Genomic DNA, 15611 nt, shown 5'->3' with positions numbered 1-15611 from the left:
GATTCCAAAATACGTTTTAATGTAAACTTTCAGTAGTACAGAAATAGTTGTTCAGTATTACTGAAACATTTAGCACATTTCAGGGGGTTCTTTAAGTCAGCAAGTTCCTTGTGGTCTGAATTGTTCACCTTGCTACTGCGGATGACGTGGTAGAACTCTGTTGTATCATTTGTACTGGGACTGTTCTGAGATCATAAGGGCTGGCATTCAGCTTCCTACCTTTACTTCAGAGTTTAGAAACATGTAAAGAGCGCAGAGAATTAATAAAGTACTTGACAACTATCCTGGAGAGAAAGTCAGAAGCCTTTGAATTGTTACAATTTTGGGAGGAAAAGAGAGTTGTTTTATGTGTTTTAGTTGCAAAGCCTGCATAAATTGAGGAAAGTCAAGTGTATTCTTAGTTTTCTTATTCTTAGCAGCAGAGACCTTTGTAGGGAACGGTTTCTTTACGTTACTGCTTGAAGCCATCACTTCAGTTGTTTGGCTAAAAATGTGGATCTTCAGTCATCAGGTAGTTTATTGCTAGCAGGTACTTTAGATACAGCTAGTTAGCATAATTTTTTCTTTCTGTTAACCTGTGTAATGTCTCTTATTTTTCAGACTACCTGCTCTCTAATAACTATGTAAATTCTATTATTGTCCACAAATTTGACTTTTCTGATGAGGAGATCATGGCATATTACATATCATTTTTGAAAACTCTTTCCCTAAAACTCAACAATCATACTGTACATTTCTTTTATAATGAGGTAAGTGAAAAAAGAGTTGTAATATAATGATGAGAGGACTTTAATTAGAAATAGATAGCAGTTTGGTATGCATTCTAGTTAGTCTCTTCTTTTGGCATGCCCTATGTTTATTTTTATAATGTTAATATAAGTGGTTGAGAACTTGTTTGTGGGGATCTCTGCAAAAACATGATAAAGGTGGTCTTTGTCCTTATACAACTATAATAAAATAATAATCTGTAAGTCGGTTTATATTGGACTGTTTTGGTAGTTCTGAAGTCTACTTCCTTGAGAATTTAACTTGTTTATGCTTCGTTTTCTTGTGCTTTTTTAGACAGGATCTTTTCTGTTGCATCACTTAGTTCTAAGAGTCTTCGTCGTAGTCTAAAAAAGCCTGAGTAATCAAAAGTCAAGGTGGCAATGGATTTTTCCTCACTCCATTCCACATTTTGCCAGAAGATGGCATTATAGCACTGAATATGTGCAGAGTTAACTTGGAAAGCTCTGACGCTTAAAGCAGTTTATTTTTACTGCAGAGCTACAAATGCAGCTGGCCGTGCATTGTAAAATCATTTAAAACACTTAAGTAGAAAGTAAAAATATCAGAGCAGTACATGGAAGACACCTTTCATGCAGAATCCCAACAGATACTCTGTACATGTTTGGTTAATGCATAAATACTTTCTTTCCTTTTGTTACAGCACACTAATGACTTCGCTTTGTACACTGAAGCTATTAAATTTTTTAACCACCCAGAAAGCATGGTCAGGATTGCTGTTAGGACTATAACTTTAAACGTCTACAAAGGTATGCTTTTTGCATATTCAAAAAGGCATGCGTACAAACTGCTTGTTTTGTGATAGTTTAGTTTTCAATTATTTACATTTAAAGGTTTTCTGTCTTTTATGAGATTGAAAAGATTGGCATGTTGACATGCTTCAAATACATTTTTTTTTTTTTTAATGAAACAGTACCCCGAAGTTACAGTATGTACTTGTAAATAGTATTGTTTCCTCAGAGATTAAACTGGTTTGAAAATCAAGCATGCACAAGGGACTTCAGCTTCCCTTCCAACAAAGATCAGAATGTGGCTGTATTTAAACAAACAAACAAAAAAACAACCCCAAACATGAAGTGTTTTAAGCCTATCAACTACTTTTGACTTATGAACTTGAGCTTTATAGTGTGAAGTAGTAACCTTGCTGGCTACATCACTTCCTTTTGGATTTTAAGTGCATTAGAATAAGATTATAGAGCTCGTAGGTGCTGCAGTCTGAAGAAGAGCTAAACCATTCCCAGAGGGCCCCAGTCAAGGCCAGGAGGCTGCTGTCACAAATTTCCATACTGGCCATTCCAGTAGGACATCAGGAAAAAAACCTCAGACTTCACTGTGAGAATAGTTAAGCACTGCAAGTAGGTTTTGTGGAGACACTGAGTGTTCTGTACTGAGATCTTAAAAACATAACAAGACCCTTAGCAACCTGGTTGAACTTCAAAGTTAGTGCTACTTGGAGAATGGGTTTGAACTAGACAATGTCCAAAAGTCACTTCCCCCTAATATTTTAGGTGGTGTGTATGAAATCTGTAATAGGCTAAAAATATCATAGTGATCTCTGTAGAGAAATTGGTGTATATTTAGAACTTTTACCTCTGAAATCAGCATGCTGTAAGATAGGATGTATTGTGGAATATGTTCATGCAGGGCTTCTTTAATCCATTTTAAATTAAATTGCATTTTAAATTTACACAACTTTCTATCAAGAGAAACAGTGACTTGATAAGTCTTCATCATAGAAGAATATAAGATCTGTTTTTTAAAACAATGAACAATTTGCTGTGCAAATAACTGAGTAGCCTGTGTGGCTTAGAGGTTCTTCATAGTGTTGACTGAAAGGGACAGAAATGTCTTTCTTTTGTATGTTGTGAAATGGGCACTTTGTACATGTTTCTACTTCAAGGAGCTGTAAACCCAAGTATGAGTTCACAAAAAGAGCAGAGTGCAGGGCTTATATCCTATTAGTTATGTATTTATGTATCTAAGTATTTTTATGGTAAAAAACCCCAAAACGCACTTGTCTAGAATTTTCATTGGATGTTACAGTGATAAAAAGGTTAGAGTTGAAAAAACACAGCTCAGATGTTCAGGGTTCATAGTTTTCTGACTATCCATTTGCATATATTCTGATCTAACGCCTACCCTGTATCTTTCAGTTTAGATGCTTTGTGCTTTAGCTTTTTAAACCCTTTTGTAGGATGTCACTATCCCAGTTCCTAATCTTGTTAACTGTTGTCTGTTTCTTCTGCCCTTCCTTCACTGATGATTCCCGTGTTCCTTAATGCAGTGTCATGTAAGTCTAACTAGCTTGACTTTCAGCATTACTGCTTTATTCTTACGCTTTTTTCTCTTCTTCTTAATACAGAATGTGCTAAAAAACCCTTTCTCAATTCCATTAGATTTATCTTCAGACCGTTGTAAATATATCAGTATTAGGCTCATTCAAGCCAATTAAGAATTGGTACGAAGCTTATGTAGCTGTCCATTTCATGCATAAGATCATGTCAGGTATATGCACGTATGAAAAGCTAGCATGTGATCAGATCGAGAAGATACTTTGTTGTATTTGTTAAAAATTAATTGCAAGAAGTTGGCAACTGATTTTTTTTCTTTTTAACAATTTCTCTTCAGTGGACAACCAACCTATGCTGCATTACATTAGAGATAAAACTGCTGTCCCTTATTTCTCCAACCTCGTTTGGTTTATTGGAAGCCACGTGATAGAACTGGATAACTGCGTGCAGACTGATGAAGAGTAAGGTTTTACAAATGCTGGGTATTGAATGAAAATGCTTTTTCCCTGGTCTTGATACTCTCTTTATTTTGTCTATAGTGGTCAGATCAAGTTAGTTTCTGAATACGTTCCACTGTAGACAGCTCAAGCTTTTCATTCTTGCAAGGTTTTTTAGTGATTATTTGAATTGGTAGTGGTTAGTGCTGTGTGTCCTTTACATGATAACATACAAATAGTAAATTAGTGTTTGGCAATATGCTTTTTCTTCATCTTTATTTTAATTCTGCTAAATTTAGTAGATATCCAAAAGACACAAAAGGTTGTGATTTTTTTTTTCCAATTTTATTAACTGTATCTTTTTCATCTTCCTTTTTTTGTGTAGCATCACAGTAGAACAGCTTTCTCAAAAGTTCCTATGAAAAAAATTCAAATTGAAAAGATGAACTCATATTAAATACGTGAACTATCAGACCTGAAATGCATGTGTAATACTCCACTATCATCTACAGAAATATTTTGTTGGTTTAGATTATTCTTGGTTTGCCTTCCCACCCCACCTTAGCACAGGTCTCTGTTTCTTGCTTTCTTAAAGTGTAAAAGTGAACGTTAAATACAACATAGATTTCTTCTTCTATTTTTGGACACAAATCTTACAATTTTTTTTTTTTTTTTTTATGATTGGCTTCTGGAAAGACCCTGGCAGTTGAAAGAAGCTTTAGAACAGCCACTGCTTCTGAAAATTTGGGGAAGAACTTGATATGTACATTCTAAACCACATCTAAGCCTGATGTGCTGGCTGCATTAGCTGACTTTACTAAGGACCTCTTTAGACAGTTATCTGCATGAGGTGCTATGTGGAAGGGATGCACATTAATACTTTCCTCAAGGTTTTTAACACTTCAGCAGTTGATTATATCTCAGACTTTCTTTCTGCTCTTTTTTTCAGGCACAGAAATAGGGGCAAACTGAGTGACCTGGTAGCGGAACATCTTGATCATTTACATTACCTTAATGATATCCTTATCATTAACTGTGAATTTTTAAATGATGTGCTGACAGACCACCTACTTAATCGGCTATTTCTTCCCTTATATGTGTATTCACTAGTCAATCAAGACAAGGTAAGTTAATACGTGCAAACAAGTAAAGGTATTACTTCCAGTATGCATAACAATTTCTTCAGCAGGTGCATGCTGTAGTATTGTTAATGTTGTTGCTATCTATGTATGATTTACGTGAAACAGCTTAAATAGGATTAGTGTAGGAAATATCCTGAGACTGAATTTTAATGGCAGAATAGATAAAATAAGCAAATTATAATACATTTTCCCAGTATCCCTGCAAATTTTCCATGCTGTAAAATCCACTTCAGGTAGAAAATACAAATTTTGGTTTTGATACTTGATTATTCTTTCTCCAGATAAGCTGTATTTGAATGTGATACACTTGATTTTATTTTTCTTAGAATCACAGACTGGTTTGGGTTGGAAGGGGCCTTAAAGCTCTTCCAACTGCAACTGCCTGCCACAGGCAGGGACACCTTTCACTAGACCAGGTTGCTCCAAGCCCTGTCCAACCTGGACTTGAACACTGGCAGGCATGGGGCAGCCACAGCTTTTCCGGGCATCCTGTGCCAGTGCCTTGCCACCCTCACAGGGAAGAAATATATCCAATTTACATCTACCCTCTTTCAGTTTAAAGCCCCTTGTCCTATCACTAGTTGCTCTTAGAAAAAGGTGATTTTTTTTGTTGGGTTTTTTTTGCAAAGCATAGTTGAAAGCAAATTTTTAATGAAGTAGAAGCTGTTCTTTTAAAACCTGTACAGGTTCCTATGTTCACTTGTCTTGTAAGAAAATATTTTTTTTTTTTTTTTTCCTCAAATCTTATGTAGTGGTAATTGTTCTGAAGATAGACGTGCTTTGTGAACTTCAGCATACTTGCATTAGCCAGAGGTCAGGTTTCTTGCAAGTTAATGAATTCAGTATGTTCCTTTGGCACTGAAGATTGAATAACAATAAGCTTCTTGTCTCGCCATTGAAATAGGGTGAAGCAGACTTTCCTGGCTTTTACTTTCATTTCAGCTCTTTCAACTTTTTCCATTCACACATGTACAGAAATCTGCTTGTCTTCCTGTTTTCAGGCACTTATGTTGTAAAATGGGGCTGTTCTTACATCTTGCAATAACTGATGAATTTATTTGGTTGTTTTTTAAGGTATCACTAATTCATTTTTAAAAATGTTTTCATTACTACTGGTATATCAATTTAGCAGCATTGTGCTCAAATTATACTTCAAATGTTTTTGTCCAATGTGGTTTACTTGATTTAGAGAAGTGTCTATCAGGAAAATGTTTTTTAATATGTAGGTAATATTTCATTATTTCTGAAGAAGTAATTTTAAAGCAATTTTTTAATGAAGGTTAACTGAGAAGTACTTTTTGAAGGAATAGTAGCATTGTGAAACCCTGTGTGCTTCTCAGATACTTACCTGTTAAATTTAAGTTACCAGAGTGACTAGGAGAGATGGCAATCAATAGCAATTTTTTTTTAAGCATGTAGATTAAGGGACATGCTTATTCGGAGGGTCTTCAGTTGAAATAGTTTACAAGAAGTGAATGATAAAAGGTGTGTTACTTTCTGAACATTTAATAGCAGAATGTGTGGAACAGCACCCTATTAAAAGTTTTGTTTTAAATAAAATATTAAACTGTAGATGCTTTGACTTTGTGTAAATGAATCAGCATTTTTCATAATTCTTTTCCATAGGGCGGAGAGCGTCCAAAAATAAGCCTCCAAGTTTCTCTCTATCTTCTTTCGCAAGTAAGTATTTTAAGTATTTTGTCCTATTGCTGAATGTATTTTTGTAGTAGTGTTATGATTTATAAATTATTTTTGGCAAAACTATTAAAGACAGTTTGGCAAGTGAAGATTTAAACCTATCAGTTTCCTTTTTAAAAGGAAGACTTTTTTTTTTTTATGGACAGATCAAGCAGTTTTCTTACTTGAGCTAATATCCTTCTGAGGATCCCATAGCACAGGGTAGCCTTTAGAGCAGTCGGTGAGCATAGTTTGCATACACCACCTGACACATGGTGTGTAACAGAGCCATGCAACACACTAGGACAAAACTTGGTAATATTTCATGTGAAGTTTAGCTAGATGCTGCATTGCACTTTGAATCTGCCTAAGCAATGGAATATTCCAGGTTTGAATAGAAACAGGAGGAGCAGTGATCTCCTGGGTTTTTTGTTTGTTTGGTTGGTTTTTTTTCTCCCCCAAACAACCACCCCGCCACCCCACCAAGCCACCACCACTTAAGCCTCAAGCTTTCTCACTATTTGAATAGCATTATGCCTATACCTTAAATCTATATTTAAATACTTGAAATTTCTTTTAGTTACTCGTGCCACCTCCTTTTTTCATATTGAGTTTCACAGTGGGATCTTTTTGTTATTGTAAATAGAGAAAAAGAATCTTTTCTCCCTGTAGTCTTCAGTGCATGGGTAGGAGGCTAATTTTTTTAAATTACCTTCTCTGAAAATAGTTTTGCCTTGTATTCATAGAGTTTATTCTTTTTTCCTTTCAACTTACGATTTTACGTGAGTCATTTTCTTATGGTCTAGCCCATAATTTCATCTTCTTTAAGAACTTTTCAGAAAAATATGATTTTTAAGGATAATACAATTTGATGCATCTTAATTTAAACTTAAAAAATGGTGATGTGGTAGTTATTTACCACAGATAAAACATCGGGAGGAGCAACTTGTTATAGCTAAAGGGGTCTGCATCACAGGGCTGTGTATGTTGACCTCTTTTAACTTCTTTGATTTCAGTGGAAGTATTGCCTAGGTATCACTTCAAGATTTAGATCCATGTTCTTTATTCTTTTAAATGGAATTGCTTTCCTAACCATAAAGAACTGGGGAAAAAAAATTTGTGTCAGAATGGGATGTGATGTAGCAAATCACTTTTTCTGTAACTGACAGAAATACATCTTTTTCTACCTCTTTTTAACCTGAAGCCTGTCTTTGGAGGGGGACCTGAAAAAGTATACACTGAGTATCTGAAAAACCTTCTTAGCTCCTGTTATTGAGACCAGGCATACACTTCAGGCATTACTCATATTGGAGACAAGTTCTTGAAAGAGTCATACTAGCAGATTAAATTCTGCTGTGGACTTTCGTTGACTGTTCACAAAGTGAACATGTAACATACTTACACCAAAACATGCCTGTGTGTAGTTAAGCTATGTTTTCTGACTCAGAAGAAGCTGGAGTGGTTTGTGAGGTTGTTCAAAGTGTGTTGCAACTTTCCAAGATTTACTTGGTCACCACTGCATGCTAATAAGCACTTCACTTTTGAAGGTCTGTAATGGTTGTGACTTTAACCAGAAACCTGTGGAGGGCATGTTTAGCTAAATATTGTCAAAACAATGATAAGGTTTACTGATTTGGGAATTACTTGGGGATTTTTCAGCTAGAAGCACTGTTTAGGCTTTGATACTCCTGTGATTATAAGCTGACATAAGGCTATTGCGGCTGGATCTGAGCTGGTTCTGTTCAGGAGCCAGTTGTTTGCTGGCCCAACCTTGTAAGCCTTGCCTCAGAATAGAGTGCTTAGTGTAGAGAACTCTATTAAAGCACTGAAGCACTTCTGCAAAAGTACTTTAATATTCTAAGCAGTATGGCCCTTATTCCTCTGTTATGTAGCCACTCTGTAGCTAGACCATAAGTCATTGAAAATAATAGCTAATTCATAGCAAGTAAAGCTGCTCCTGATCCAGTTCAGCTTCATTTACTCATGAATCACTGCAGAGTAATTGTATGCATAACAGAGAACTTATTGGAGTCCTTCCAGTTGTTGGCATACAAGAAGGTCAGTGAATGCTCTGTACCAGGATCAGCGGAGAGTATGAAGAATTATTTAAACTAGGTAGCTTAAAATGTGGAGAAAAGTCGAAGTAGATTTCATGAATTGTCAGGGTTACCAATTGTACTTTGTATGTAAAGTTACCAGTTTAACAAGGTCAGAGTATGTTCAGTGACTGAAATTGTGAAACTGTGTTCTGTAATAGATGTCTGATATTTCTTTCCACTCTTCTTTTAATAGGTTTTTCTAATTATACATTATGCCCCTTTGGTGAACTCATTGGCGGAGGTTATACTTAATGGTGACCTCTCAGTGTTTTCTTCTAAAGTTGAGCAAGATATACAGAAAAACTCGGTAGGTGGCTGACTAATTTTGAATATCTTTGTTTTAGAGAAAACATTTGAGAAGTAGAGTCAGGCACCTGGAAACTGGTAAGCTAAGCTGATTGTGCTTAGGAGAGAAAAGCAGCAGTAGATTTCAGCTTTTGTTGTTGGTTATGATAGCAGAAAAATACTCTCTGCAACTTGGTGTATTCTGTTCTTGTCAAAGGTGCAGTATTTTTGTGCATGAATATGTATTTCCAGTAGTGGTGTATGCATGTGCAGAACACGTATAAGAATACTTAGTTGCTTCTGCAGGGGTCAGGAACTACACAAATGCCTCTGTTGTTCTGATGGGACTCTCCTGTAATACAGTCAGTCTTCTGTGTTACAGAAGTGAGTCATCACAACTTTCCTGTGAGATTACTTCCTTATACAACTTGTAGAAATGAGAGACTTATCAAAAAATACATGGCCTTATGATAAATCCTTTGGATATAGAAGGAATTAAGGATTTTGTCTGAGTAGTCCCACTGGTTATCAGTAAAACTGATCATCTCTGAAAGCATACATCCATGTGCATAAGAGAACATAAGCAAGCCACAAATAGGTGAGAGTGCTATCATTTTGTCACTGCCCTTGTACCTTCAGAGTTAATCCTGTGTAGATGTTGCTAGATGCTGCTGCTGCTAGTGTTTCTTCTAAGTGTTTTGTGTATATGATTTTTTCCCTTTTGTCTGGGTTTCACAATTTGTTACTTGTTAAAGGCCTGATGGGGGATGGTAATAAGAAGGGGTACAACCTTACTTTCGTTAAGAGGCTTATGACTGTAGTTCTGTCTGAAGATTGAATGAGTTCCTTGATTTCTGACTGGCCAGCAAAGAGTTACTGCATATTTAATTTATCACAGGCAATAGATTGTTATGTTCTTGTGCATGTTCTTTCCCAGCTATAGCTGTGAGAGTTTCAGGGCGGAGATATGCTTCAAGTCTTCCACAGTACAAGTCAGCTTTTATATGTTTCTTCCTACTGCGTAGTGGAAGCTGTGTGGATTTAGCCAGTAGCTTTTTGTACTGTTGACCTTGATATTTAGAGTCTAATTTTTAGAGTAAACTGCAGTGGAATGGTAGAATTGGCTGAATGCTTTAAGATAAAGCTATCTTTTGTGTTACCAAATGTCTGACCTTCTGCTAACTGTGTACTTAATGTTGTGTGTTATTACTTGTGCAGAAGCAGCTTTGTTACTAGGAAATTTGTGGCGAGAGGGTGTGGCACCAGATGTCACAGAAGTGAGATCTTCTTTTTCTGTCATAGCTGCTCTAACAGTTGCAAAATTTCTGTAGCATGTGTTTGTGTGCTTGCACTAATGTTAGGAATATTAGGGCTTTCCCATGAACTTCTGTTCCTCTATTCTTTTATGTTTGTAATACTGTTTAGATTGCATCTTATTACTGCTCTTAAAGGTCCTCACGGCATGTAAACTAGTACTAGTACTAGGCTTTCTAGGATAGGCATTTAGCAAAACTGCTAGAGGTGGACATTTATTACAAGGAGAGGAGAGTGGTGGCACTTCTGGTCGCGGGAAAAGCTTTCATGGGAGAAATTTAGTTTTTGGTAAATTCAACCATATTCTTCAGTGAAATCTTAGAGAGATGAACCTGTACTGTCAGAAAGGCTACTGGTGCAGAAAGAGCAGGGAGTAATCTTCAGCAGAATTGCTCCACGTGCTGCTTCCAATGAGGGGAGCTATCAAGTGAGCTGTTCTGCTTTGAGTGTGAACAGCTGCTGCATGTGTTGCATGGTGTTTTCTACTGGTACACAACTCAATGCAGTGAGGCTAAAGTCAGCTGTAGATGGGGAGGCATGGACAAGTAAAGGTGAGGCAGTTTCTTCTTGCTCTATGATAAGACTTCTTAGAGCAGAAAGTTGATTTTTGAGCAGTTGGCTGTTTCAGGGGTGCATTAGCATCATTGCAAAGTTATTGCTGTGGTGTATTCTGTTGTGAAGAAATTACAAACTTCCACTGAATAATGGGAACTATTTGAGAAGCTACTTCAGAATTTTTTGTTTTGGGGTTAGTAGAGAAATGTGATGAGTAAATTTTTTTAATTGTTATTTATTTATTTATTTTTTATTTTTGGCGGAGTTTAGATTTGTGTTTGTTCGTAAGTCAAACCCAAATTTATCCTTTATTACTTCTTTTCTGTTACAATTTCCCATGGTAATCATTCTGATACTCTCCCAAGCTTCTTGTTTCGGGGATATTTCTGTGTGTTATTGTGAGGCACAGTTCTCTCTAAACCACTTCTCTGTACCTAATACTGCTTATCCCTTGTAACTGAGATGTCTTTATATATTTAAATTCAAGTGTGTCAGTTTCTAACTAACACATAGTTTCTAAAACCTGAAGTAGAACCTCATGTCTGTATTAATCTTTCTGATAAAATGAATTAAAGTGGAATGAGCAGTAGAGAACATGGACTGAGATTACCAGAAGCATGTGCCCTCATATTAGGAGACTGAAGAGTAAGGAACACTTAATAAAACTAAAAGGTGAGAAGGATTGCGGTTGCTGTGTATAAATGCAACATATCTAGAGTTATTTAAGGCAAAAGAGCAGTGGTAATTGTCAGGAATAAATGGTACTGCTTCCTGCAAATCAGTTTGTTGAAAAAAAAATCACTAACAGATCTAACTTACGATAATTTATGAATTGGCAATAACCAATCTGTGGAGATCTGCTGAACATCATAGGGCAGTAGTGATTGCCCAGCCTCCATTGAGCAGGTTCTTCACCTCAAGTATAGCAAATGAAGATGCAGTTTTCTTTCTATATTTTATCCCTGTATTTCTGGTTTTAGGTGGCATCAGAAGAAATACTGTCTCTTACCTCATTATAAGAGTTGAGTATGTGTAGCCAACAGAATATATTTAAACTTGTTAGCAGTCATCACACTAAGGTTTACCTTACTTCCTGTGTGATCTGTTTCTCTGCATTATTCTGATGTGGGCCAGTTCCACCTCTTTCATGTTTCTTTTTTAACCTACTTTCTCCTTCCCGTAAAAGCTGTTACAGTTACTGCCTTATTTTACCAGCACACATTGCACAAGATAAACCATAATTGAAAGCATGGTTGAAAGACATTTTAGAAGTATGAAATAGCAGTATCTCAAACTGTATAATCAACTTAGATAAAGCATATACTATGTAAATTGTTTTTAAGTCTGATTTTAGAATGTTTTAAATATATAGACTTGTTATATTTAGCAGGATAGCATATGTTGACTTTTCTCAGCATTCTGTCTTGAGATGGACTAGACCATGTCTCAGGGCTTACAAGCACATTGCTATCTACTGGTCTTGGTTATTTTGCTCTTACAGCAAACAGCATCTTCAAAATGCAAGGATGGTAAGTATGGGCATAAAGCAGCTACAGGATTCTAGGAAGCAATTTTCAGAAATGAGTGCAAGAAAAGAAAAATGCATTATGCAACTTGCGCGGTACTTTTCCTTTTTCCCCTAAAGAATAGGACTTAATGAGTTCTTCCCTTTTCTTATGACTTTTCTGACCAGAAGCCATCAATAAAAGGTAATTTGGTTGTAACTCTGGTTGGTTTAAAACCTTCCTGCATTGCAGTTTGATCAGTCTAAAAATACATTGGAGAGGTTACTTGGGGACATGAGTGTGGTAAATTTCACATTGTGGGTTTTTTTGGTGTTGTGAAAGATACCTCCTACTGTCTGGTTTTTTTCAGTGCCAAGCACAAGGAGGTTTATGCAAGATTTCTATGAAACCTATTAAAAAAGTCAGAAGTTTCAGAGAAACATTTGACTTGTAGAAGGCTTCTTCCCAGATCTCTTCCTAATGTCTTACTTTTTATGTGTAGGTGTTCCTTATTCAGTGAAGGGAGGGATTTTTCTAAATGTTTTGTGAAGTCTCTGTTGTTAGGACGGCACGGATAGTGCAGACTCTTGGAAATAACTTACTCTGGGAGAAATTTGTCATCTAAATGAATTTTCTTGCTCTGTGAATTAATAATCAGTAACATCAGGTGGTGATTGCTTACTGTTTGAATTTGTGTATACTCACTGTCTCACCTGTTCAGGAAGTTAAAAGGAGGGGAAAAAAATTATAAACTTTTCTTAATGAAATAGGTAGTTCTGCATCTTCTGTCTCAAAATGGCATACTTTTTAATGAGAGATCTTTAGGATATATTACTTCGGAGGTGATTGTTTTACTGAAAATTTGATACATCTTGAGGTCTGCCTTTCTGTAGTTTGAAATGTATTGGAGAGTTTTAATGGCCTGCTAATTTTCGTTCTAAAACCCCTCTTTTATGTGAACTGAAGTTTCTTTATCAGTTGGAGTTAAAAATGTGTTGCTGTAACTCAGTGTAAATTTTTCAAATTTACAGGCAAAGTCAAGTATCAGATGTTTCATAAAACCAACAGAAACACTTGAGAGGTCTCTTGAAATTAACAAACAGAAGGGGAAGAAGAGAGTGCAGAAAAGACCCAACTATAAAAATGTTGGTGAAGAAGATGAAGAGGAGAGAGGATCTGAAGATAACCAAGATGACCTAGATAAAACTAAAGGTACAGAAGCGAGTTCAAAGAGCATCCGAACAAGCAGTGAAAATGAAGGTGAGTACAACAGCAAATTAAAATGACACAATTTGGATACTTTCATTTGGTGTGTTTATCACAGTGCTAGCTGTGATCTGTTGTATCACTTGTTCTCTTGTTGCACTGGGTGAATGTGGGCATATTAAATTTGTTTCAGTCTTTGGCTGTAATTTTTTTTGTCATGTTAAATTATTCTGACAGAGCATGTGCTTCTAATCTGATTAAAAATTATGGAAGTGTTTTCATGTCTTCTGTAGTCTTCAGCCCTTATCATAAGTGCATGCTTTGCACCTAGGTGTACATGGTTATGGGGCACTTTATAAGTAGACTTCAACTTTCTAACTTTTCCTTCTGTGGTAAGGGAAATGGTGTAGTCACTTCACTTACATGGTAAAGGTGGTCAGGAGTATTTTATGTGTGCTAGAACTGACGCTACATGATAGAAGGTGGTATTAAGTAGTTCAGAACTGAAAAAAAACCCCATACTTTTTTAATTCTTAATTGAATGTTTGCAGGATTTTTGATGTAATGCTGACCTTAAGAAGAATTGATTTTATAGGATGAGTGGTCTCACAGCATATTGTAGCTGTTTAATTTTACTAGTTAGTAACTGTTAGAAGAATGTGTGCTAGAAACTAGTCTTTACTTTAGACATAAGTTGAGAAAAATGTGGCAGAATTTCATGCAAGTAATTCCGAACAAGACTTTTATGCTTTGACAGACCTCTCTAAACATGGTTGCATTTTGATTTTAACAGTCTGAGAAGGAATTTCATTAAATGGTGTCAAATAACTGATAATTTGTTGCCCACCATGATTTGAAGAAAATACGACATGATCTACTCCTTAAACAGGAACCTTTAGTGGTTATCTTTGTCCAAATTCTTAAGCAAAAGCTAGACGTGGTCCTAATGCTTTTACTTAAAGCCAATAGGAATGAAGCACTGGGGTCCAAATAACCTGTTTGCTGTAATTGTAGAGACCTATTTGCAGCCCTCTATGAAACTTGATATCCACCCATGCCCCAATCTCACCAGCATTTTCACAGAGATATTTCTTTTTTCCCAGAAAGAAGTTCTGTGTGTTTTCTTCCTGTGGTTTGGAGGGAAGGGGGATTGCTGTTTCTTGTTTATATGCCAAAATCTATGTATTGTCTTTACATATGTTATGTTTGTGCATAATTTTTGTATAGCAGTTAAATTCCTTAAAGAAATGTAAACAAACTTTTAATTTATTATTTTAATGAGAAAAAATTTTGCCTATATCTATGAATTCATAGACCTTTCCAAGGTTCTGGTTGCACCTCTTAAGATGTAATTGCATCAGTCACTTTTAATGCAGAATGGAAAGTACAGAAGAACTTGCATAGCTATTTGTTAAAAATATGACATTTTTTGGTTTGGTTTTAGAAATAGAGATGGTAATCATGGAGAGATGTAAACTGTCAGAATTGCCCGTCTCTTCTGTGACAGAACAGAATACAACAGATGAAGAAAAGAGTGCAGCGGCCTCTGGGAGTGAAATAACAAACTGGAATAGGTATAAAGATACTGCAGTGTATTTTGCTGGATTTTGTCCTTATTTGCACTCCTGTTAATTCTCTCACTTCTCTTAAAGGAAGTTTCAAATCTGCTTCCAATTAAAATTGCAGGGGGTTTTGTGGATCACAAATAAGTGAGGCAACTTGTGGGATGAGAAAAATGGGATAAGACCTCTACCTATCAGTTTTGGAAATAGTCCTGTTCCTTTGTGCCTTCCTTTATGGTAGCTGTGATGCCTTAAGTTACTAAAATTAAATTACAGAATATTAACACAATAATACCAGAATATAAATGTTTTAATTCCAGAATTTTCTAAAACTCTAAATTAAGAAGTTTCCTTAATGACATATATGGTCATGTCTGCCAATTTTGTATATCCCTGCAGGGAGCAAAAAAAAAAAAATTCTTCTGATCAGGCCTGAATTTGGCAGAATTTTAGAAATAGTAGTTGTGGATAAACCCTGCTAACCTATGAACAGTTTCCAAGGTCCACCAGCGTATCTTAGGGTTATTAAAGACTTTTGGAAACACAGCTTTTAAGCGTTTTGGGGAGCAGAAGTTGCTCTGACTTCAAAATTTAAACTTGGATATATTTAATGCCCCATAGGCACTCTCAGTATGAATTTTGCACTCTTTATTATTAGAATGCTAAAGAAAAGAAACTGAATGTGCCATCTCTATCCCAAAAGCAATTGCAAATGTGTCCCTTGGGGAAATGCACATGTTTAATAGGATTTG

General features: G+C 36.0%; 1 protein-coding gene across 21 annotated transcripts in view; it reads left to right on the top strand.

Annotated features, from left to right (window-relative positions):
• The window catches only part of CLEC16A (C-type lectin domain containing 16A), a 188536-nt gene that overhangs the window by 8485 nt on the left and 164440 nt on the right, over positions 1–15611 (top strand). For all 21 annotated transcript variants that reach the window (XR_010613641.1, XR_010613639.1, XR_010613635.1 and 18 more), the window contains 8 exons: positions 601–749; positions 1430–1535; positions 3415–3538; positions 4464–4638; positions 6283–6336; positions 8626–8739; positions 13123–13351; positions 14742–14871. Coding sequence is in view for 12 of the 21 variants with exons in the window: in XM_065683850.1 (XP_065539922.1) it covers positions 601–749; positions 1430–1535; positions 3415–3538; positions 4464–4638; positions 6283–6336; positions 8626–8739; positions 13123–13351; positions 14742–14871 (1081 nt within the window). In the remaining 9 variants the exon portion in view is untranslated. The remainder of the gene's footprint in view (positions 1–600; positions 750–1429; positions 1536–3414; positions 3539–4463; positions 4639–6282; positions 6337–8625; positions 8740–13122; positions 13352–14741; positions 14872–15611) is intronic.

The sequence above is a fragment of the Lathamus discolor genome, chromosome 6, assembly GCF_037157495.1.
Source record: "Lathamus discolor isolate bLatDis1 chromosome 6, bLatDis1.hap1, whole genome shotgun sequence".
Classification (NCBI taxonomy): Eukaryota; Metazoa; Chordata; class Aves; order Psittaciformes; family Psittacidae; genus Lathamus; species Lathamus discolor.
Note: the sequence above shows the minus strand (reverse complement) of the source record. Positions and strands in the feature narration are given on the sequence as shown.